At 38.7% G+C, this 26177-nt stretch overlaps 1 protein-coding gene across 17 annotated transcripts in view; it reads right to left on the bottom strand.

Moving 5' to 3' along the window:
- Positions 1-376: 376 nt before the first annotated feature.
- PTPRD (protein tyrosine phosphatase receptor type D) overlaps positions 377-26177 on the bottom strand; it is a 1483320-nt gene continuing 1457519 nt past the window's right edge. For all 17 annotated transcript variants that reach the window (XM_058672196.1, XM_058672195.1, XM_058672202.1 and 14 more), the window contains 7 exons: positions 9467-9752; positions 8842-9020; positions 8210-8336; positions 7872-7997; positions 4857-5011; positions 2478-2613; positions 377-575 (listed from right to left, as the gene is read on the bottom strand). In XM_058672196.1, the coding sequence (XP_058528179.1) occupies positions 507-575; positions 2478-2613; positions 4857-5011; positions 7872-7997; positions 8210-8336; positions 8842-9020; positions 9467-9752 (1078 nt within the window). In that variant the 3' untranslated portion in view covers positions 377-506. The remainder of the gene's footprint in view (positions 576-2477; positions 2614-4856; positions 5012-7871; positions 7998-8209; positions 8337-8841; positions 9021-9466; positions 9753-26177) is intronic.

The following is a 26177-nucleotide window of genomic DNA, read 5'->3' as shown; positions in this document are numbered from 1 at the left end:
TACAATACTAAAAAACTAAATCAAGGACTTTCTTTTGAAGCATTCCCTCCCCCCACCCTGTCTCCCCCTACAATGTTATTATGAGCATATGGTGGGAAGGGGCGATGCCAAAGCGAGTCCGTCTGACTGTGAGAAGCCGCACCAGCAAACATCTTGCGTGCTGGCAGTTCCTCCGTGCATCTTCCAAGCAATTCTGAACAAGATGGCGGTTCTTTGCTGTGATTTCTTCTTCCCTTTGTGATGAATCCTGGAGGTATCTGTAAATAAAATCCTTCAGATGCCCCATAAGTCAGGATTCTCTGTAATATTTTTAGATTATTAAACTGAATTCTTGGTCCACCTGGAATAGTTTTTTTTTTTTTTAATGTGTTTTGTGTGTAGTAGTCCCACTATGTGGTTGTTAGCTAGAAGTTAAGAAGGACTTCTCAAGTGCCCTGTATGGCTCAGAAGAGACTCCATGGATACTGACGGGCCTGCAGTAAAAATCCACAATGGGTCGGGGGTTTCTACGTTGCATAGTGATCAAAGCTGCCCAGGTATTCCAGTGCGGCTCGATAGCAAAACTGATACTGATCCTGCAAGGAAAAAGGCATTGGGAGAGAAGAGAAGGGACCATGAGCATCTCCTAACAAAACAGAAAAAAAACCCCATCAAAGTTAATACTGGAAACAAAAGGACATCGAGGGGGACAAAGTTACTACCTTGTGTCACTCAGTCTAAGCAGCAATGGGTTATGGCAAACAAGGAAGAGTCAGCCATACCGAGTGTTTGTCAACTTCACTCATCAACGTGATTCCCACCTAAGTCCACTGATGCCACCTGCAAACATCATCGTCCAGACAAGAACGAACTCTTTTCTAAGTCACATCAAATAAAGACTACCAAATGAATTTGCCATAGCCATTGTTTACAATTATCTGCTTGTGATAATTCACTCTTAGCTTGTATACTTAGTAAAGGTTGACGAAAAGCCACGTTGAGGGCAATTTTGATTTACTCATCTTCCGGATGAGTAAATAACCAGATTTCAATCTCAAAAAGTGTGCCTGGACATTACATCCTTGCGTACTGTCTATAAGGAGAGTTATCATCATTTCCAATGTTTGTGTGTCAGAGCTGATTGCTGAGAAGCACCGTTAACACAAAATCACTAGCAGCAGGTGCAGCAGTCTCCAACTTTTGAATATCTGAAAGTGGCATCACAAGATTGGCTGCCCACACCCAAAAATTCCTGTGCCATTTGGTCAAAGTTGGGTGATCGTTAGTTCTTCAAATGCACACACTAAGATACAACAGGATAAAAAATGTCTTTTTCAGTCAAGTAAGAACACTGTCGTTTTGGAATAAACCGGGGCATTGTTGGAAAGATGGCAAAATTACAATGTACAGATAGCTATAGGGATGAGCAAAAGTAGGATTCTCTCCATAAAAGAAGCTTACTTTCAGTAGCCAATGGGGCTGAAAGTAGATAGTTTCTATTTTGCTTACATGTGCATTTCTCTACAATAAAAATGGTAATGCAAAATAAATGGAGTTTGCTTTCCTATCTTGTCACAGTAAGTTGCTTGGCTAAGTGTTAAGGCTTTTTAAACGTCCAATTTCCCTCTGTCACCCCCAACACCCATTAAGTATGTCAAGCTGACATAATGTTTTGAGCACTGCAAGCCAAATGCTTGTACTATTTTGAAATCAAAAGTCTGGAAGATATTGTGAATGATATATTTAGCAACACATATAAATTATATGATTTGGTGGCTGTTTGAAGAACATAAACACTATCACTCCTCTTATCCTTACAAATGAACAGCCAATAGGCAAGACTGGCTAAATCACCACCTCCTATTATCCTGTGAAATATCCTAAGAAAGTTTCCTTATCAAACATAGGGATTGAAAATTCTTCAGGTCTATGCAGAGCACAAACATTTAAATGATCACTGTTGAATGTCATATAGTGTACTCGACTGAAAGACAATGAAGTAAAATGGGCTTAGGGTACATCATATGGCACACATTCAGTTTTTATATATTTTTATATAAAGAGGCATTATATATTATGTTTATATGGATATAATGAATGATATAAATTTTTTATTTTATAGGATACCAATAAATGGTGACAATTTAATGTGAATATATAATCTCCAGTAATGTTTATATATGCACTGCATATTATGTTGATTTGGATAGATAGGAATAAATAACATTGCCATTTTATAAGATATACATGGTTTAATAGTGACAACATAACATGGTTTGTCCTAACATATGCTTGATGTCTTTTTCAAAACACTAAGACGTTGACAATGTCACATAATTGAAAAGGGACATAAGGCTCAAAAGCACAAAGGAATTTGATACCTTCCTATTCTATCTTGCTGTGCTTTCCATGTGATTTGGGGAGTTACTGCAGCGAGAGGTTCTGCTCATAAAATCTAGGGTCTTGAGATGTCAAGCCCTCATACAGATTTTTCTCACCTCAGTCTGTACCATGGCTGGCCGTTGCGTTCTTAACATTTTGACGGTCTGGAAGATGTCTACAACTCCTTCGTATCTCATTCTTTCCAAGACAATGCTGAGTGTTATGAAGACTCCGGTTCTTCCAACGCCCGCACTACAACAAGGTTTTTGGATATGAGATTTTTGGATTACGATTTTGGGAGGATTCATGAATACCCTCTAAATATACATATGACATATGCATTTTCCCCGTTTCCTGAAATGTAACTGTCAACAGATTGCCAAAGTTATCTCTAATCTTTAAAAAAAAAAGTTGAGAGCCACTGGTCTCTCTACATTCATCTACTGCTTTTAGATGATTAGTAGCTAAAACTCCACGACTCTTTTTTTTTTTTACCATGTTAGCAAGATTTTGAGTCGCTCTGTTATTTTTACTTTTTAAAGATAATTTCAGAATTTTCACAGCAGCAAGAAAGAAAATTAATTCGTAGCTCTTGTGCACTTAAGAAGTAGGAGAGCATCTGGAGGTTTAGGTAATGAGAAAAACAGTGAATATAATCTGAAAAGTCCCTACAATTTTGGATCCCAATTAAAAGGCATGTGTAACGCTTGAGCAAAGGCTGTAGAAAATGGATGGATTCATTTACTCGGGGCTGTAGCTGACAGGCGTATATAAATAGTGTGTCCCTTTTTAAACTGCAATTTCTGAAAAGTCTAAAACAGAAAATGGGAAGCAAGTCTTCAAAATCCATGGGCAGTCTTTACAAAACCACTGATGATCCGGCCAGCCGCGGTCTCGGTTTCTGTTAAGACACAGCTATGGCGACCTTGAAGGTCCCTTCTCAACCTGCAAAGTCTTTCTTGGTCCCGAAGGACTGTGATTTATGATTCTTTTGTTGAATGGTCCAGGTGCTTGGGAGTCTATCATCTTGATTTGACTGGTCACAGGCAACAAAATGTCTCTGGCTTTCTACTAAGAACATTCAAAGAAAAGAGCAGATGCTGGCCTTATAACTTCTGAATTTTTTTACTATATCATATAGGTTATTAAGATACAGATAAAGGCAGTACTATTTTCAGGACATTTCTAGGTAAAAGAAAGTATCTAATGTGAAAAACATGTCATAGCATCTATCTGAAAGGGAATGTTTAAAAAGTGTTGTGAGGACAAAAGTGATAAGGACTAACATACACAGAAACACTTAATATTTTTATACATATGGGAATGGCTTCAGCTCAGAACGCACACTAGTCTTTTCCTTTAAGGAGAATATTAAAAAATGTTCAAGTTAGTATTCAGACCAATAACATGGACAATCAAATATACACGTACTTCAGGTCTAATATATTCTATCCACTCAGATTATCTGAGACTCTGGGTTATTTGTTACATGTCCTCTCGTTGTAGCGCGCAAATCAAAGCAAAGAAAATGCACATACATGATACCTAGTTCATACTATGTATGAGAAACCAAGGGTACTAGAATGCTGAGAAAAATTGGGGTCCACAGAAATCTTGCAATTGTCCCAAAGCTTCACATAGTAGAACTAGGGCAAAGGCATATTCAGTCCAGGTCCATTTTTGACCACATAACTACTATGTTGTGGTCTCATCAATAACTATGTGTTTTTTTCTTTTTAAAGCATTAAGGCAAATTAAAAGTTTAAGGAAATTGTCTGATGATTTTGCTTGTATGATTAGAAACTGAAATTTGAATCTGTTAGCATCATACAATGTTCACCTTGAATAAAATTAGGTGAATTCCTTTTGCAAAAACCAACGAGGTTTTTGCATTGCTAAGTTCCAAAAGCACTAAATTTACGGTGAATGTCTAAACCATTTACTTGTTATTCTTATTAACTTCAATGACTTGAATCATAAAATGCTGTAAAAACTATTGAAAATAATTAAGTTGAAGGTGCTTCATTTTCTGATATGGTAACAATTTTCAAGCAAACTGCATTTTAACTGAGGTATCATTCTAATCACTTATTGACTGGCAAGAATTAGTACTGTCATTAAGTCTTGATAGCTATTTATGGTTTCCTCAAGAAGACAAACACAGGAGATTTGCAGAAAGATTGCTATCAGTACTATGTGGTGAAAGCAAGGGAAATCAGAAATGACTAACAGAACAAACTATCAGTAAGGAGTGTATCAACAACCCCTATTAAGGTACCATTGGCAAGAAAAGTTTCTCTTTTTTTCTTAGACTATATAGACTTGGGGAATAAACTTTTCCCTCTGATTATCTACATTGTTAGTAAAGTGAATTCCATACAGATTCAATACAGTAAGCTTATGTAGACAATGACCAGACAACAACACTGACTCTTTTGCTGTCATCATTGCCTTTCCCACAAATGAACACTTAACATTCTTGATCTTGAACTTACCTGCAGTGGACTGAGATGGGCCCATCTTGGCCAAACTGCTCTTTTGTTTTATGAACTTGACCGATGAAGTCAATAAATCCTTCTCCAGACTTTGGCACTCCTTGCTCTGGCCAGTCAGTGAACTGGAACTGCCTCACTGTTCGGGACTGGCCGTCCTTTCCATGGAAAGTCACAAAGGAGACACCAGGAGGATGCAATGGGCACATGAACCATAAGAACAGTAACATTTTTAAAATCAAAAAGGGCAGAAAAAATCAGGAATATGTTTAACTGCAAACGCATTATCTGCTACCTACCCTGTTTGCATTCACCTGTGTCTAAATCATAAATTTACTTTCTCTCACAATGCCTAAGTGAAAACCTATACTTCACATGGTATATAGTCAGTGTAGTTTTTTCCATTAGCAAGAGACCCTAGACTCAAAATCTGAGATCAAAAACATGTCCATGCTTACCATCTTCCCAAAAAGGAACTATATACTGCAGATGCCGATAAATTTTTAATTTTGGAAGGAGTATCTAGGCTGGCCATGCAGGCCAGAACTTTAGCTATTGTCTTGACAATCTCTCATCTACTCTGCCTGCTTATTTCTAGCACTGCGAAATGACAAATGGTGACATTTAGAGGATCTGACATGAACTGGGTGGTTGCTGTTAACCTGGATGCCCCGCATGTCTCAGAGGCATGCAATTTCCAGCCATGGCAGAGGACACACTCTGCCCCATGCGACTATATGTTAAGCATGAAGTGATGCATCCCTCAAGGATACCAACGAGATGATCAGCAAATAAATGTCCTTATCTGAAAAAGGTTTCTTCTTTGTGGACCACAGGGCTTTCCACAGTCAAACCAAAAGGCAGAAAGACCACAAACCAGATGCAAGAAATGTCATTATTTTCTGAAGTGATTAGGCAAAATTGTTCTGACTCACAAATCATAAATGGTTTGAGGAGAGAATACTAACATACTTCTGAATCCTTCTGGATGTGATGATATTTTTGGAAGTACACTAACAGCTGCAGGAACGTTCCCTTTCTAGAAGCAGAATGAACAATTATGCCCATCCACCATCTCCCGTAATGTATCTGAGAAGGGATCATCCAAACTGCAGACTAAGAGGGACAGATTCGATTTCAAGGGGCTCTCCTCCCAAAAGGCCCTTTCACTGAAAAGAGGCTTCAACTTGTTCTCCCTTTCCTTTTTCATTAATACTTGTTTTCCCGCAGCAATGTTTTGAATATGGGCATACATATTCCCAAGATGCTTGAGGTGGGCATGCGTCAGCGAGCTTGGTGGCTCCCACAGAAACACGGTCAATGCTTCACAATCATCTTTTGGAAACGGAGGCAAAACAAGATCACACCAACTTTGGGGGGCCCTGGGGAAGCCCAGCAGGACTTTTAGGACTCTCTGAGGTCCTGTAAGTGACCTGCTGAGTGTTATCACAGAAGCAGAATTATACCTCCCACTATTTCTGGAAAAGCACAACAAAGAAAGCAGAGGTCACGTCATGCGGTTTGTTGTCCTCTAAACGTCCTTGGGATTTCGTTTCTGAGCACGGTTGCTTGTAATAGCAAAAAGAGGTCATGCGCAGCAACCTTTACTATTAGGAAGAGAGACTACCTGATTACATTTAAAGGATACCTGTTTAACTACTCTCTAATCTGGGAAGTTGACATTAGCAACACTCCAGAAGCACAAACAGCCGGGGTTTTGATAGCTTAAAAAATTACATAATCTCAGGGAGACAAGAGAGCATTCCTGTTTCAAATTCCATTTCACTTGTAGTGAGCTGTATTTAATTTAGGGACACAAAGACAGGTAAGTGTCTCCACTTAAAACTAGATTACTTCTCCCTTCTAACTGAAATAGCTGCTTGGTTTACTTGTATATTCTCTCTAACATACCGACATTCAAATTCTGGAAGGCCATGACTTCATTTGTTCATTCCTTCATTCACCTAATACAGTGGGTCAACAAGGCGTTCTAGCCTGCAACTCCAAGACAAAACCCAGGGACTTAACTGCTGCCTTGAGAACAATAACCTCCAAGTTGTTAATGATTCCGACTTTCTGGGATTAGCAGGTCTGTCACCTGGGCCAACCTTCCTGCTCACCACTTTGTTTTTTCACTTTAGGTCAACAGCCAGGGCCAAGCTCTGCGGATTAGCAGACAATCTCTGAACATGAGGCTGGAGAAAACTTCTTCCAGAACAACAACACCAAGAAAAGAAAAAAACAGTGGACCAGAAATAGCTCTATCCTGGAGATTCTTTCAACACACCCATAGTGACAGTTTCAAAACATATCAGGGGTTCGAACTGACCCCTTTTTCCCCCAAGATGTGTTTGCAATCATGGTTTGAGAGTGGCCCAAAGGCAAAGATATTAGACTTCATGTACAGAACATCTTACATCAGGGCTGAGCCACGGACTCTCTAATCGAGAGAAGAAACGCAGAAGGATATTCAGCCAACAGAGGTCCTGGGTACACTCCTCTCATGGACAGACACATTAGTACACGGAGGAATAAACCATGCCAGGACTCCAATTAAAATGTGCAAAGCTTGTCAGATTCTTCTAAGAATGCCATTTGCTTTGCAGTTTTAAAATCATAGCAAATTAACCTCCAAGCCCACATGACCTAAAGGGCTTTGCAAAACAACATATTTACAACCCTGAGTAATGAAGAAGTCAAAAAAGCTCCAAAGAGAATGAGCTGAGAAGGTGAGCGCAAGCACAGTCAACCAATTAGTAAATGCTTCCTAACACAAACACTCACCAAGTGCATTCCCAAAGTTGGGCTGCCAGATGTTATGCATGAATGGAAGCCAAATCTGGCTTTGTGAGAACACATGCCAGACAGAGGAATTCTTTAAAAAAATAAAGTCCTCCAGGGTGGGACGTTTCTTTTGTCTTTGGCATTATGGTCGCTTGGCAAAAATTTCTCCCATGGAGGCATATTTTAGACTGTGTTTTAGCCCATGGTTACGAGTCAAACACTCTGACAACTTACCCTGGCATCTGTGACCTTGAATTCCCTTAGGATATACTGTGGCATGTTGTACTCAGCCATGGGATCCACAACAAAGTACTGATACCTAGCAGATCGCTCTGCGGGCCAGTATTGGTGACATTTCTCCTAATAGGAGACAAAATTAACATTAAGGTACGTAAGGTTTATATAAGGTTTTGGCTGTCATCTATCTAATTCCTTTTTTTCATTAATAAAATTTCACAATTCAAGGCAACTTTAACTGCATGTTTTTCTCATTGAAAAATGATGGCAGCATTAATAGAGCATATCCTTAGAACAATTATGTAACTTTTAAAATTGATTCAATGGGCACTTACTCTGCCCATTTCTCGCAGCTTGGTGAGCATCACAACGATGGTGGAATTGTGTTCCCAGAGCATCCGCCAGAAGTCTTCAGTGGTCTCTGCCAAGGGCCCCTGGGTAGCAATGTAGGCTTTCTGCTGTCTAAATTATAGAGTATTAAAAGAGCATGCTCAAGTATGAAGAGGACAAATAGAAGTCCACACTTCTTATGTAAATATCAAACATGGCACTGGGAAATGAAAACATATTATTAATGCAATTGTAGTACATTTCCGTTAACATTGTTTCATCAAGCCATGTATTTTGAAGACTAGAGACTGCATTGCTTTATTAATATTATGATGTACATTTGTATTACTATTGTTTAAATTTTAGTGGTATGTTAATAGCTCAATTCCATGTGTCACACAAATCACTTAAGAAACACTTAGTTGTACAGCTTCATTTGCAGAAATGATTTTTATGTAATCTATTAAATTTATGAAATACGATGCAAAATGGATTCTTTGTTAACTCCTTCAAAATCCTAATGGCTTCTAAGAGTGCATGCAGAAGGCCAGATTCAGAACTCCGTAGCTACTGCTTCCTGTTCCAATCTCAAACAATACAACAGAAATACCAAGAGACTGGGTGCAAAAGCATCTACCTGTATCCATCAATAAAGCTGGCATTGATGTAATCAGATCCTTCCACGCCTCGGATAGGCTGCAGGCATACTCTTGTGGATTCATATGGCATAATATTAACAAGGCGGTTTTTGAATTTATTACATGGAAGATTGGCACTGATGAACCTTGAGGTGTGAGCTTTTGAGCTGGCTAGACGCTATTGAATGGGAGAAAAACAAAAAGGAAAAATTCAACCAAGATAATTTTAGCCTATGGTTTGAGTGTATTGAATGTAATGTACCAAAGAGTTTCTTTTTTATTTATACATTTTCTATTTGCTTTAAAGTAAATGGCTATTCAGAAAGTACTGCTTTCTACCTCAACCTAATGAATCTGTAGAGCCTCTTGAATTTTTAAATATTATGTTCTGAGGGTACGAGCTCTCAATGTGAAGTAAGACACAAAAGGCTCAGGGTATTGTTAGGAAGCAAAAACTAGAAGAGAAAAAGAGGAAGAAAGTTTCTTATAGTCAGACACTTCGAGGGAAGGTCAAATGAGTTTTGTACTGCACAAATCGAAAAGGTTAGAAAAATAAACCCACTACACAAAGACAATCCCAGAATGAACTCCTTCTGAATAACCATGCTGCTTCTAATGCCATACCTTAAACTCCAGCTCCATTCCTGTGACATTCTCTCCTGCTTCTATTTGTGTCAGCTTCTGAATGTAGGCATACAAGTTTCTAGCTGGCACTTCGGTATTTCCACAAGTCACTGCTTCTAAAAGTGCATCATGGATGAAAATGTACTGGTCTTCTGTTTGAACCATATAATTCCTCTGGGCTCTCATTAAAGTTACATGGCCGTAAATATCTACAGTTTTTTCATGTTTTATTCTTTCTAACATGGCATCTATTACGATGAAGCAACCAGTCCGGCCGACTCCCGCACTGCAAGCAAGACAGAGAAGAAAAGCCAAATAAACCTATCAGGATACAAGCATACTAAAAATATTTTCTAGTATTACAAATTTGGTTTCAACTCAAGCAGCCGTTGAGATGGTTTTCAAACATCCTAAAATCCAAAGTACTACCAAGATGTCACAACCAGAGTACTGAGTAATAAAATACCAAGTACAATCAGCACCATCACCAAATATCCGTACTACATCCATAATTTCCACCTAATCACCACATCATTCATCCTGTAAGGTGGACATGCTTGTGAAGCCATTATGAAAAAATGAAAATGTTTAATCTCTTTACATTTAAAATATTGATTATGATATAACTGGAGTATTTTCTAAGTGTTCAGTCTAGATGAGGTCAATTTACAAAAACAAAACAAAACAAAAAGTAAAAAAGGTAAACAAACTTCTATTATATCATTCAACTTGAAGCATTTTGCATTTAATATGTTTTTACACCAACCCACTGGGAAATATACAAATGCAATACTAATATGGAGAGAGAGGGGAGCTGTATTTTGGTATAACAGGTTAAGCTGTGGCCTGTGATGTCATCATCCCATATTGGTGACAGATCAGTCCAATCCAGTTCCCTCCTATTGTTTCTGGGAAGGCAGCAGAAGATAGATCAAGTGCTTAGTGGGAGTTACAGATGGAATTCCAAGGCCTTGTCCTAGCCTTAGCTTGGTTCAGCTCTGGTCATTGCAGGCATCTGGGGAGTAAACCAGTGGACTGAAGGTGTTCTCTCTCCCCTCCTTTTTGTGTATGCTTTCTATTTAATCAGACCTCTGAGGTCCATACATGTACGTGGCAAGTGTGGTTCAATCCAAGAGTGTTACTTGTCTCTGATTATACCTGTTTCTCTGATAATAAGCATGCAATCAACTGGAATTGGTATACATATCTACCAACACTTCAAGTACCAGTCTCCTTTATCTGCTACATGCTGTTGTTTCCTGTCATCTGCGTATCAATGTGTTCATTTATTTGTCCATCCCATAATTAATCTTTTTGGTCAATAAACTTTTTATCCAATGTACAATGAACAATAAAGTAATTTGGTAAGTAAACTGGGGATACAATAAGTATGACTTTGATCCTACTTTAATAGATCTCAAAGTCTAACTAGGGACATGATGCTTTACATAATTACAACACAAGAAAAGACAACTGGCATAATAAATGTGGTGGCACTTGAAATGTGACTTGTAGGATAGGACAGATGAAGAACTGAGATTGCTGGAACCGCAAAGGAGAAAGAGTATCTTTTAAAAGCCTACTGACTGACTGTTTCAAGAGTGACCTGTAAAACTTTCTGTATGCTGGAACTCTAGCTGGAACTCCAATGTGAGTAAGTTTATTGAGGGCCAACATGCCTGCCTCAACTGAAAGAGCAATTTATCTTTTGTACCAATTTGCTGTAAGATGTAAGAAGGCGAGTTTAATGAAATAATATCTGTATTTAATTACTAAACAATATAGATCAAATCCTGATTTCACACAGATGCCCCGTGGTCTACAGACTAGGATAAGTGAGAATCTGATACAACATATTTTAAAATTGCTTACCATTTTATGTCTTATGTTGGAGGGATCCCGGTTACTGATTTTAAGGTTCTGTCTAAGGTTTAAGAGGACAAAATGACATGACACTAAGATATCATGCAGAAGCCTTCCAGGATACAGGAAATTAGAAATACAGCATAGCCACTACAAAGAATCCATCAGAAGTTTAATGCAAGTGTTAGCAGAGTTCTGTCCACTATACCAAAAGTTCGCAAAGCCCCATCGCATTTAGGCTGTCCTACTAAATAAATCTGCTAGATGCCAAGTTTTCACCATCATTGTGAATGCCCACTGTTCTACATGGGATTAATTGCTCTCTGTCTCAAATTACTTGGTGCCTTAAAAGCTCCTCTCTTACAGTTCTGGACGTGGCACAGTATTAACTTGTCCAGTAGAACAGCCACCCATAACCAAGCCCTGCTCCAAGACAGCAGTAAGCATTCAATTTTGCTTGCACAAGAGGTAATGAATTAATGATTGACCTGAGAGGCCCGGTGTAATGACCAGTCCATGCAGGTAAGGTAGGCTTACTTCAGAAGCAGATTCTTCAGCAATCAGTGAAAGGGATCCTATATTTGTTCTGAACTTGACAAAAGGGAACAGGCAATGCAATGCTGGGAGACTTATAAGAAAATCACTACAGGATCATTTGAGGCTTAGCTTTTAAAGGCTATTTTTATCCACCCAAATTTCTTTCCATTTCCTCCCTTACGTTTGACAAACTTTCTGCTTTCACCTCCAGTGCAATGGCAAATGAGATGGCAGGCCAGAGCCTTCTCACAGGGCTAAACATGGAGGAGGCAGAGTTCAGAAAAAGCTCATTTGCTTGTCCCATCTCTGATTCTTAACATTTGGAAACTGCCCTACACTCACTCAGTTCATGGTAGGAGACAGAACAGGGACAGAGAAACAGATTCTGAGAAACTAAAACTTAGCACTTCTCATGGGACCCCTATTGCTCAACCATTGCTTTCTGCCACTTGAATCAATCACAATGGCCAAGTATGTTTTTGTCTTAGCCCACTCCTCTATAACACACACACACACACACACACACACACACACATCTATATGCCCCCTCCCTTTGATTTAATCCCCTGCTGATTCTCCACTTACTTTTCTGAACTGTTCCATCTGCGTCTCTTTCTTTGATTTATGTATCTCTGCCAGCCCTTAAAGTGTGGATAATGTCTCCAAAGTTGTATCCTTCTTTCTCTCATTACCCTTCATGCTTCAGTAACAGTCTTGAAAGAAATGATTGCTAAAACGATGGCCCCTTCCCTGGCTATCAGCGGATACCTATATTTCAAGCAACCTTCAAGTTTCTCAAAAATAGACAGACTTCAAGCTTAATCAGCACCTCCTGCTCTCACATCACCTCCTCTCAGGCTTGCTCCCCCTCTCTTGACATTTGGGTCTAAAGATGAAGAATCACCATGGACTGTGTTTGCCTCTTGCTCTGCACCAACAGTAAATTACAAATTTCTATGCTACTCAGCTTGTGCAGTTACATGCAACTATACATCAGTGATACGCTGGAGCTTGAAAAAATCAAGTGTGATTTTTTTCAAGATTATTACTTAAATAAAACTATGAAAACAAAGATTGCATTCAAAACACATTGCTTCTGAGTTATTTTACATTACAATTTATACTCTTCTGATGAAAATGCTACCTACTGATATGCTACAGCATCAATTCTCCAATTTCTTCTAAGTTCTCCATTTTCCAAATTCATGGACAGATGAGAAATTTCTCAATCTTTTGCCCTTGGTGCACATTTCATTGGTCTCTGGATTCTTATCCCACAAATAATTACTGACTGTGACATATGCTGTGTGACACACAGTAAAGCCAGACAGAATCCCAGGCTCTTGGAGACCACAGTAATGCCTCATTTAGATATCAAATAACCACATGAACAGCCAACCAACTACAAACCCCAACTTTCACATTTACTTCTTTTCAGCGTTTCTACATGTTGAACATAACCATTCTTCAACATTGACCTCCTGGGATGGGTTCTTGGGAAGGGAGTCTTCCTTTATGGGGCTGGTGTTGTGGTAAGGTATATTAAGCTACTATCATTCCAAGCACTGCATCACTGTACTAGTGCAAGTCCCAGCTAGTTCATTTGTGATCCAACTTCCTGATAATGTGCCAAGTGGTTGGGTCTTGCTCACCAATGTGGGAGGTCTGGATGGAGTTCCTGAATCCTGGCATCTGCCTGACTGTTGTGCCCAATTAGGTAGTGAATCTGTGACCGGAAGCTCTTTCTCTCTCTCACTCAATGTTTCTTCTCTTGATTTCTTTCTCTGACACTATGACTTTCGAATAAACAATCAATAGGACATTTCCACCAGAAGATTATCCCCTTGATTTATTCATTCTTGTCCTCCCTTGAAAGCTCGTACCTCTTCACTAGCAGCTGCCTCACTTTGTTTTTGATTCCTGGTTATGCCAGCTGGAAAAGAGTGACTTGCTTGCGTTGACTGTGTGTTTCATTTTTCACTAGGTCAATTCTCCAAACAAAAATCAATGATAAATTTTTTAAAAAAATATTAAGCCCTCTTCTGGATCAATGACATATTCAGGAAATGTACTCCAAAGTGCCCAGCAAAGGGACACATCAAGAAAGTTCTTATCATCAGAAGCCTGGAGACACCCACTGTGCTTAAGCTTCACTCCAGTTACTCACCGTTAATAAACCTCAGGCACAACTGTTCTTCTTAACAAATTGAAAATTGAGAATTCAGAGCTTTTTACAAGTATGCCAGCCTACTTCTGTTCAAATTTCCAAGTTCCTGTAGCTGATCATATTTTACTTCCTCTTGGAATTCTCTGTTTTTTCTTCTTTACCCATCACTATCTAAGTGCAGTGTACCTCTCAAAATGAAGGATTGTGGTTCTAAAAGCAAATGCATTTCTCTTTGATCCTGAGAAACTCAGTTCCCTATAGCAGTGATAATGATGAAACCCTATTTAGTACTGTTTGTTTTTCATCATCTCAACAGCCTTCAACCTGAAACATGATAAGAACAGCAAAACTGATAAACCACCCTTATTTTTATCTGTTTTCTGTTGGAGTAGTCGCCAAGCATGGAGACAGATTTTTCTAAATATCTTATAAAATAAAAGGAGTGAGCAACCTTACTGTGCTTCAGGCTGAGACCGGCACTGAATTCAATACAGTTTATTATGTTACAGAAAATTCCAGCAAAAAGGGAAGAGGGCCACACTTCTAAATCAAGTCTAGCAGTTAGCTGGTCCTGTTATCTTTAAAGAAAAATCAACTTTGTAAATGTATCATCAAATGAAGACAGTGATTCCACTAACGAGAATCGGAACACAACTGAGTTCTATTTGCTGCGACTTCTGTAGCAAATCAAATTATTGTTAAACTGCAGCCTTAAAAAATGCCAGTGAGTGATAGGCAGTGCAGTGTTTACACACTGAAAGACTATGCAATCCATTAACTAAGTACGCCTACTAGGAAATCGTTATTACTTCAATATTATCATTCATCCAGTTACAACATTTGTTTTCAATGTCTAAAAACATGATTGAATTAGTCCCACGAGTTGAAATATGCTTAATGTCCCATGATGCGATGCAGTAGTAATGCGCAAAAAGAAAAAAAAAATTAGGAGCCATAAGGGGGCTATTTTGTGATAAAAGCATCGAAGAATGTACTTAAAAGTTGGTTTTTCTGATTAATTTGGAGGAGTTTTAATGCCAACCCTTCACTGAGACTTCAATGGTCGGGCAAAGAAAGACAACAGAAGCGGAAGTTTCACAGATCATATAGTCGGGTGCAGAAATGAAAAGATGGGCCCTGGTGGACATTTTGTACATGCATCAGTTCATAATTAGATTGGATATTGTATTTCAGCTAGAAGCGTGGCATCTCTGAACGGTATTTTTATTTTTCTATGATGAGTGAAGGGCAATTATTAAAAGGAATAAGCATATGAAAATTAAAATACACACAATCCTAATCCCTTTTTTATAAATATGTAGATTCAAACAGAAATTCTCCAAAGATTTTGGCAAGAGCTTGGCTCCATCTCAGCATTATCTGTCAAAAGCATTCCCTATTATTCACAAAAAGTAATGTTCATGATAAACTGCAAATGTAATATGTGTGTATAAAGAACGCATGGATATGGCATAACAGGTTTCATTTTACAGAACAGGGGAGGGCATCGAAGGACTGAAACAGACCCCGTTGTCTCTGATAGTTAGCCCTGACTTAAACCTTAGTAGAAGTCAATGGTGTGCAAAATATGGACCTGTAGGCGACGGACATTTATACAGATTCCCTGGTCAAAGGTTCTAGCAGTTGAGTTAATATTCTATGTATAATGAAACAAAATTATTCACTTTTTGAAAGAGGATACAATGATCTACTACACTGGCCAAGTATGGCCACTCAGTACTGTTCAAACTGAAGGGCAACATAGCCACAGACTGCAATGTGCCATGATCCACTCAGTTCACATAGCAGACTCTCCCTGAGGAACATAGTGCTGGGCTGCTTACAGTCCAACAGAACAACCATTAGAAACTAGTATCTGGAAGACATTCAAACTCTAGTAAATTTATTTTGATCATACTGCAAACAATATCAATGTTTTCCTACAAAGGCAAGATTAGAATGGTTTATTTTTGTTCTTGGTTTGTGAAAACGCTGTTATCTTCATTTAAGTAAAAACAGTCCAATTGTTTTATGGACTCTAATTCAATGGTTATAAATTGATAATTCCCTGTTGTCTTTTTTTCTACTCCCATAAGGTATGAAGATTTTAGTCTCACAACCAGTTTACCTATTATCTTATAAAGGACCTGGTCCAACTGTTTAATTACTTTCTTAAGCCCATATGTTTAATCAGTGTTGTTCATATCACCTCATCTATCCCTTTGCCCATTTAGATTCATGTTTGTGATGAAGGAAACGGAGATCCCAGCAGGGTTAGGAATGTGACGAAAATCATGTGGCTGTTCCTAGGGAACCAAGACTTAGGTTAGTGTGTGTAGCAATCAAATTGTCATTTTTCTCATCAATCTACCCTACAAGAGCTACTTAGAGAGGAATAAAGTTTATTTCAGCTTATAGTTTGGAGGTTCATAGTGCAACACAGGCCAGCCTCATTGGTCCATGCATCAGGTGAGGCCAGAGGAAGGCAGAGCGATGCTAGGCAGTGAATGAGGTGGGAAAAGTCAGAAGCTGGGAAATCAATCTGGGTCTCCCATGTGAATGGAAGCAACCCAATTACTCGAGTCATCTCTGCTGTCTTCTAGGGTGTGATTTGTAGGAAGTTGGAACTAGAAGCTGTAGTCAGCAAAGCCACTGGAATACGGGTTACTGTGTGCTTCCTAGCAGGAGCCTTCCTCCTAAACCAAATGCCTGCCACACCATCTCTGCTAGAATGTTTTGGTTTATGGGTGACTTTCTGTAATTGTGGCACACATGTAAGGTGCTGATCAAAATAAATAAAGAAAAAATAACTGCATTTGAATCCTATACAGATCATAACTGACGATGGGAGAAAAGATACGGTTTGCCTCTCATACTGCGAGATACCAGAAGATGGCAGCCACCGTCATTGTGATACAAAAAAGATGCACTGTATTTCATAGTTCAATGCAAGAAACATAGAACAAAAGATTCCTCTTCTATGCTTCAGGTACCACCCAACACATTGTCAAATATTTACACATTGGATGTTGACGGGGTCTACACATATTCCCAAGCACTATTCAAACATGGTTTCTTGGTCTTTCATCCAGGGTTATGGATTCAGTGTTCTGAGGAGGGGGTAACATTACGCATTTTTAAAGGCACTAAATGCCACTTCTCTCACTGATCCGTGGGCCACATTTAGCTAACAAGGTTTCCAAGACCTTTTTTCCCAATTGGTTTTCAAAAAAATTGGAGGGCATATCCATACGTCATTTATACTCACAACGAAGAACATAATTTTTAAGAAAATTTTAAGCTTTCATACATATACAAGTTTTATTCTTAGTGAAGTTAACAGTACAATGGAAAAAAGAAGATTGCAAAGGCTGTTTTAAGAAATGTAAAGTTTGCTTTTTTCCCCCTAAAGACTGAATGCTCTATCTCCAATAACTTTAATATATGGAATCATCTTGTACGAAAACTACAAAGCCAGAAGTCCACCTTGCATGTTTTCTTTGCAAGAAACAGCCCCAGATGTGAGCAAATCAGATACCGTGTAATAAGATCCAAAAGTATTTTTCCAAATACAGAAAAAAAGCCACAGCAACAGAACCCTGATTGGAAAGACACAAAACAAAGATAACGAAACTATTGTGAAGCTACATTTTATGACCAGGGGGCACAGTAAAATCTTGAAATAGAAAATTTTCATGCTGATTACCTGAAATCAAAATACACACTGTTCAAAGGCAGCCAAGCTTTTTTTTAACGCCATCAAGTTTATGTTTATGCAATGAATTTCTTTTTTTTTAAACTCGGAACATTTGAAAATACACTGCAGGTACAGCTGGGAAAATTAAATGAACTCATGTCCAGATCTCACTTCTCAGGTTATTAAAATATTTTCACTTTTCCTACAGATGTCCACATTGCATTTCTTTGGCAGTAATCTTAATTCAGAACTTCTTATTGACAGCTGCTTGTTCTGATGGGACCTAACTGCTCTTTCACCCGAGTCAGCTGAATGACGGCTGATTTCCTTCCCTTACAGAATGTACTGCATATAAACACAGGCAGAAAAAAATCACCCATTAACCGAATATGCGTGCACAGAATGATTCATTGATAGCTCTGATCAAATAATGTGTGTCACTGCAACAAGGGTCAAATCAAATTGCAGCATTTACAGTTTACAGTATTAAATATAATTATGCATAAATATTCACAAACACTGAAGTAAACAGATAACGAATGCCAGCACATGAAAAATTTTCCTTTCATTAAAGAAACCTATAACATATGATATTTGAGTAATAGGCAGGACATTTAATCTGTCAATGGATTAATTCAAGTTTAACCATTTGACCTAAACAGTGTACTATGTAGAACCTAAGACAACTTGCATGATAGGCCCAAGCCCAGAGGAACTCAGCATGTTATGGGATCACTCTGTTGCAGGTAATCTCCTGGAGGTCAAGAGTTTCTAGAAATCCAAAAATTCTCTCCTCATTCTCTAAATTGCTGCTATGCTTGAGCTGTCTTCCCCAACTCTACTGGAAAGGAACATACATTTTTTTTTTTTTAAGTCAAAGCTATTTCCTCTGGAAGACTCTTTTCACGACAATGCCTCATTTTAGTAGCTCCCCTTGAGATGTGGGAAACAGCTGGCAATGTTCATTCTTGCAAATGCCTACAAAGCCTTGCTCACTGAGAGTGGGCCAATTTGGGGACCGCAGGCTGCCTTCCTTAGTGGACTGGAACCCCCTAAAGAGGGGTAAACCGATGGCTGGATTCACTGGAGACCATAGAAGCAGCAATATACCACATTGGAGAGGGAGAACAGCTCCTTTTATTTGCTCTCCATTTGTTGTTGCAATGGAAAGAATGTGGTGATCAGGCATGAGCAACTGCTCCTTCGGAAGGAACCCATTCAAAGAAAATGAACCTTTTTCCTAACACCAGGGACACTATATGGTGCCTCCCTTCCTAAGAAGCATGAAATGCTCTTCTGTGTGGATTTAATCTACCTCACATAGGGAGGAAGCTAATGGGATGCCTATTATCCCGATAATTCTCAGAGATGCAGCATACAGTTCTATTACCATCAGACATAATGCAATTTAGAATGCAAGCCCATGATTCAACATTTGTAAAACCTGATATAATGAATGTAAAGTATCCTAAGGGACTTGCTACCCACCAAATCTGGTCAACAGCTTAAGGTCTTCCCTTCACGAGGAACAATGGATACTGTTTCATTAGGCAGCTAAGAAAAATGCTATTACCTTCTTTCCGCTTTTTAAAAACAATAATACATGGATATTTCTGGGCTTTACAATTCTTGCATACTTGTCTCCTAGTATTGGAACTCCACTGCTACATTCACTTAGCTATTACATATTTACTGTGTCTCTTTTTCATGGATCCCCACAATATCCAGGCAGGATCCAGCTGAAGCCATGAATGTGAAACTCAGGTTGGGGATCCCATGTGGGTGGCATCATCTGCTGTTATCCAAGATGTCCAAGGGCAGGCAGCTGACCCCAAAGCAGAGTTGCTGGGACCATAATCAGGGAAACTGATCTGTGCTGCAGGCATCTCAAGTGGTGCCCGAACTGCTGCACCAAACACTAGCACCGGAAATCCAGATTTTGTCCATGGGATTCAAGGCTTGCCTTATTTTAAAAATAAATACAATCGGGCCCGGCACTGTGGCCTAGTGGCTAAAGTCCTCACCTTGAACACGCCGGGATCCCATATGGGCACTGGTTCTAATCCCGGCAGTTCTATTTCCCATCCAGCTCCCTGCTTGTGGCATGGGAAAGCGGCCGAGGATGGCCCAACGCCTTGGGACCCTGCACCCATGTGGGAGACCTGGAGGAGGCTCCTGGCTCCTGATCGGCTCAGCACCAGCTGTTGTGAATCATCATCATGGGGAGTGAATCATTGGATGGAAGATCTTCCTCTCTGTCTCTCCTCCTCTCTGTATTATATCTGACTTTGTAATGAAAATAAAATAAAATCTTTAAAAAAAATAAAAAAAATAAACACAATCCACGGTTTTGTTTTGAATGCTCACTTAATACTGCTTAAAGTAGTTTAAAAATAATTAAGGTACTGAGATGATAGAAGCTACTATCTAGTTTACACGTATGTATGGTTTTTGACAGGATATGCCCATTTGGTGATAGTCAATCGGCAAACGGAAGGCACATGACCTTCAGAAATTCCAAATGTAGCTTTACCTCCTGCAAGCTCACTTATCCTCTCTGATCTGTTCCCTCATCTGTAAAATGTAGAGGTTTCTTATGTTTGCTTCAAGGGGATTACTGAAAAATGACTTTGTAATAATACATCCCTGAGAAATGTTATTTCCCTAACAATTAAAGACCGAACACTGAAGATTCTAATTTAATTGGTCTAATGGCAGAAGAGAAATGAATGTCTTCAATTCTTGTGGAGTTTTCACTAAAGAGATGCTAACTAATTTTATGAAATCAATATACTATTTTATTTCTTGGTTGCTTTTTTCTCAGGAACAAAACAAAACAACAAAACAACAACAACAAAAACCCACATTATACAAATGAACCAAATTTTAGGCCTAGATGATGTAAATTGTTAGTTCCCAAAGTGTGGTCCCATAACCAACAGCATCACCTGTGAGTTTGTCACAAATGCAGTTGCTAGGGGCCCACTCAAATTCTTACAATCCATTACTTGGCAGGGCGCCCAGGTTCCTGACATGTTGAAGTTTCATGATCACTCATCTTGCCATTACGTAATCTTTGTATGGATGGAAGAGTGAGGAAAGGAGAATTGTTCAAGACTCAAACTAAAATCTCTCCACCTCAGGGCTGCTGTGCTTGTGTTAAGATTCTGTCTCCATGATTTCAGGCAGCACTCGCTCTTAGTTGCAACATTTTTCCTTTTCCCTATGTAAAGGGCTATCTACATGCTTGTAAGTGACACCCACTGAACCGACTTTACAAGAGCCCACACTTTTCCTCCCACAAGCCCTTGTCCCTCTGCACTGCAGCAGGTCAGCTCAAGAATAGGAGGCTACTCTTTCTAGGATGTATTTGTCACTTTGTGGTTGGTGCTCCGTGTTTACTCCAAAAATGATCAGTTACTTTAGTTAAATAGTTCCATTATGTATGACATACATTGATGAATTATAACTAGAAAATAAGATCAGCTTCCGTGAAAAAGTAAAATAACTGCCTTGGAAAGACAATGAAAATGATTTTTTATCCCCTTTCCCTGTCACTGCTAAAAGTACAGGTGAAATAAGAGTGAGATAAGTATAAATAAATGGAAAATGTATTCATAATAATTGGGAAGGATTCTAAACTTTGATTACTTCAAAGATCGTTGCTTCACTGCTTCCTATACCCTAAATTTGCTATTTCAAAAGAGATATTTAGGAAAGAGTCCTTATTTTTTTACATTTTCTAAAATCTGATCAGTCTAACATACACTTATATATTTCAAGCTAATGTTATGTCTATATACACTATTTTTGAGTGTCCTTTGACCCGGTCTTCACTAAAGGACATTTTCCTGAATGCCCTGCATTGCTCCTTATCTAATGACATTATAACTCTTTGAGGGAAGTGCCATTCAGTTTCATCTCCATAAGACATAGTTTAGAGTTCTGTATAGTTTAGTCTGAAGAAATATTGACTATATTAACATTCATGTTTAGGTGATTGTTGCTGACTGATTTGCCAATTACACTTAATGGTTCATGGTTTTGTTTCATCACCATGAGCCAAACCACTCAGCCCACAGGAAATATTCCCTCATATGTCTTAAAGACATCTCAAGGGGAAGAAAGTTCTGTGTTTAAATATGTTGTCAAAACTCCCTCTTGAAGCTTCACAGTGGACATTGGTGTTCTGTTAGGTTGATGAGCTCTATCATCGGAAAAATCAATTTAATATATTTTTCTCATATCTGTTTCACTACAGAACTTTATCTCCCAACATCTATCAGTGTATACATACATTGATGAGGTGTTCCAAATAGTGAGCCTTTGTAAATTCAAATTGTTGGGCCTGGCGCAATGTCTCAATGGTTAATCCTCACTTTGTAAGCACTGGGATCCCACATGGATGCAGGTTTGTGTCCCATCTGCTCTACTTCCCACCCAGCTTCCTGCTAGTGGCCTGAGAAAGCAGTGGAGGAAGGCCTAAAGTCTTGGGACCCTACATCTGCGTAGGAGACCCAGAAGAAGCTCCCGGCTCTTGGCTTCAGATCCTCTTATCTCGGGCTATTACGGCTACTTGGGGATGCCAGTGGATAGAGGATCTTTCTCTCTGTCTATCCTTCTCTCTGTAAATTGGATCTACTTTTCCAATAAAAATAAATAAAATTTGAAAATTCAAGCCATTATTCTGTTTTTACAGAATTCCAACAAATATGGACATGAAAATAATTTGTCACCTCAGTAGGCTAATCACTGGGTGGTGAATGGCAGATCTTTAGGTTTGAAAATCTTGGATTTAAAAAATTAATTTTTCCCTTTTTTCTAAATAAGGTAGCAAAAACATTTCTTATCTAACTGTACCCTCACAAATTAAAAGAAGGAAGATTTAGCTGGAGAGTGTGACGCACAGGATGTTAAATAGCAGGGTGTGATGAAGTCTATAATGAACTCAGCCTAAAAAATTAACATTTAATTTAAAAATAAAAGAGTCAAATTTAAAAAAGAATCTGTCTGCAAGGCAAATGTCAATGAGGACATTTCTGGGTGCAAGCTTTCCAGAGATGGAAGTGGTTTCAACACTTGGAAATTATTTTAAAACTTGATGTCCTAAAATTTCAGACACAGAAAATCAGTGCAAATAACAGATTACAGAAGCATAAAAATATAGTCCAGGAGCACTCAACCTGGGGCTAGGAGCTGGTAATGAGTGGCCTTTACATCAAATATGCCCATGGGATCAAACATTTAGCCGAGATAAGGCCTCCTGGACTTAAAATCTCAAATACTGAATGGCAGTTATGTAATGAGTTTCTTCAAAAAATAGAAAATGAATTGCCATTTAACAAACATTGCCTGAAATGTTGACAACTGAACCTATGTGATGCATGCTGGGGATTCATTATGCTGACTCTCTACTTTGGCTCTGTTTGAAAATGTCGAAACTAAACAAGTTTAGAAAGCAAGGTCTCATCCTCTCTGTTAAGATAATGCTCTTTATAAACACAGTGTTTTGACCGAGAAGAAGCAATGATGAGGATCTCATTCAGGGCTTCTGACCTCCTCCCAAAAGCTAGGGTTAGACCAAGTTTCTTGCATCACATGAAGTCAGGTGATGGACAGTAAGGTGAGGCAGAGAGTTCAATGCAAGGACTCCCCTCCTCAGCCACAGAGATTCACTCCAAAAACTACTTGCAATTCAGAATTATCTCATACTTTAAAAAAATGTGCTGATTCCTAAGACCATTGCAAATATAATCACAACCACAAATGCATCCATCCCCATCTCTTGTAAAAGACTACACTGGCAACTTCCTACCAAATTTAGAAGTCTTTTGCTAATATTGCAGCTAAACTATTGCATTGAACAAACTTGTAAATCTGATTTTAATTAAGGCAATATAACAAGTGAATTTCAGGATGGGGAACCTAAGAAAGCAGTCTTCAAGCAGGTCAATCATTTTCAGACACTTAAAAGAGGAAAGAAACGTTAACACAGTTATAAGGGATTTTTGTTGTTTATGAGATAACGATTTATGGTTTATTCAATGCACATAGTGGTCATGAGTTTAGACTGAGCAAGGCACTTTGTCTAATTGGTTAGAACTAGAATTTGGTTAAGTTTGACAAAGGGAGCTTTTGAAGATATATAGCATGACCAAAGACTTGTGAACCCAAGTTTGGATTCAGTTTGTTTATATAGAGGAAAATTTTTTTATTATGGCTTTTGTAAAACAAAATTCCACATATCAGTATAATTAAAGTAAGCAAGCATGTAATCTACTAAGTTTTAACCCCCTCTGTTTTGCATCATTCGGAAGATAACTACCTTCTTAGAAAAACAGAAACTGAGGTGAATGATTTGTACCAGATCACATAATTTTAGAGTAGTCCAGCATCTCTCTTTTTTCTCTGCATACGCAACACTCATTTTTCATCCTGGAAGCCAAGCACATGGTGAGGTTATGAAACTCAGGTGGGTTTTCAATGAAACAAACTACAAATGAAGGCCTTGCAATCCAGGAACTTCACCGATCACTTCATACGTTAAAATCACCTACTAAATATGAACTGCTTTAGGAAAGGTTACATTTTTGTTAGAATCTTATGACATGTATGAAACAGCAGATATTTGGAAATCACCTGTAATGCCGCCCTTGATAATGTTTACTGGTCTGCCATGATGATGAATGGTAATGGCATGTTATGCATATTTATCCACTGTATAAATGAATATTACTAGTATTCAATCTGAGCTTGGTTGTAGAGAATGGTACCATTTAAAACAAATCCTACTAGCTTCCAGCGTCTACTCAGAGAAAACCAAATCCAGTTTCAATATAAGTTTTGCCTTAAGCGAAGATGATGACTCTGCCCTCTTCTCTTCATCGCTAAAAACTTCCATAGTGAGGTGGAAAAAAAAAACCCAGACAGGAAATAACACACCAATTATACTCTCTTAAATACAAATCTGGAGATATTTACTGGTCAAAGAGGAAAAGCGATAATAAAAACCCAAATCAGGAATCAGTTCTAAATGAAATTAGATTTTTCCCTCCACTGTCTTAGTTCTGTCTATGTCACGGATTAACAACAGAATCAGTATTTTGAGTTACACTTGCAATTCTGTCCCTCCTGTATAACCCTCTACGGGAAATTCACATTATATATAATCAGGCTGATAAGAAGATAGCAGTGAGAAAACAAGAATACGGTGACACTTAGTGTCTAATTCATGTCACACTTAGACACAAGTAGATCTGACAAAACATGAGTGGGTGGGGTCTGGCGATTAGGTAGTGGGGTAAGATTCCACACAGAGACTGCTTAAATGCTTAGAATTTACTTCAAAAAGGATTCTCTTCTGAGTTTTGGTGGGATTTTATTCATTTCCACAACAACATCTCCCAGTAGCTCTACTCACTTTAGTAAAGGCAAAATGTACCTTATTAATGCTAGGCATCAGGTTTAAAAAAATACTTGCTGAACATTTGTTTATTTACATGAAAGACTTCAGGGTTTTGCACAGCAAGATTTAGGCACATAACAAACACTGTGAGTGTGTGAAAGAAATAGAAGTAATGCTAGCAGATGGCACGGTCAGAAGCAAAGGATTTGCAAGCACCAGAAACAAATCTTAAACTGAGAAGGATGAATGGCTCTAATTGTAACACATCTCGAAGCGAATGCAGGAGGTCATTTACATTATGTTAGGAAATACAGGAGCAGATTCTTGTCTTATGGAACTGCGTTATACAAAATAGATATCTGACACATGGTTTACTGTTGGACAATATACCACACACAGGCTTTATTATGGTTCCAGCAGCAAAGCAGTATTGACAAATTTCTTTCTCTCTCTGTTTCTTACTTGATTCAATAGAGGAGGTATCAATAGCATCTGCTGCACTTGGCTGGAGCTTAGGATGAGGAAATTGTGGCTGATGAGCCTCCTAGGCATATGGACACTAAAATGCTCATACACAGCGATGGCCAAGCCAGGCTAGCACTCCGATGGGAGCAGCAGATAAACAGGGCAGCCACTGTGAACCAGAGCAGGGCTGCCAAGACAGCATGTCAAGTAATTTTTAGCGGCCTAAAGTGGTTTCCCCCTTCCAGCTTCAAACACTACTGCAAAGCAGATGAGTTTATCTCTGACATTCTTCCCATCTCCCACTGGCTTCCCCTCCTCTCTTTCCTACTGTTCCCACCTTACTGATCACCTAGGTACTGAGTGTATCTAGGCTGCTCCCTGGCTACATCAGTTCTCTTTACTTAATTGGCTCCAATGCATCAAAATTACACACTTCGACTATCTCACTGCCAAACGTAACACGTCCTCTCATGACGCAGATGCTCTCCGGTTACTTTCCTAACATATCTAGAAAAGAATTAAGGGATTCTTTAATCAAATTAATCTGAAGAAAATTCAAAGGATAATAATGTGGTGG

The sequence above is a fragment of the Ochotona princeps genome, chromosome 14 (assembly GCF_030435755.1).
Source record: "Ochotona princeps isolate mOchPri1 chromosome 14, mOchPri1.hap1, whole genome shotgun sequence".
Lineage (NCBI taxonomy): Eukaryota > Metazoa > Chordata > Mammalia > Lagomorpha > Ochotonidae > Ochotona > Ochotona princeps.
This window is presented reverse-complemented; position numbering and strand designations above follow the sequence as displayed.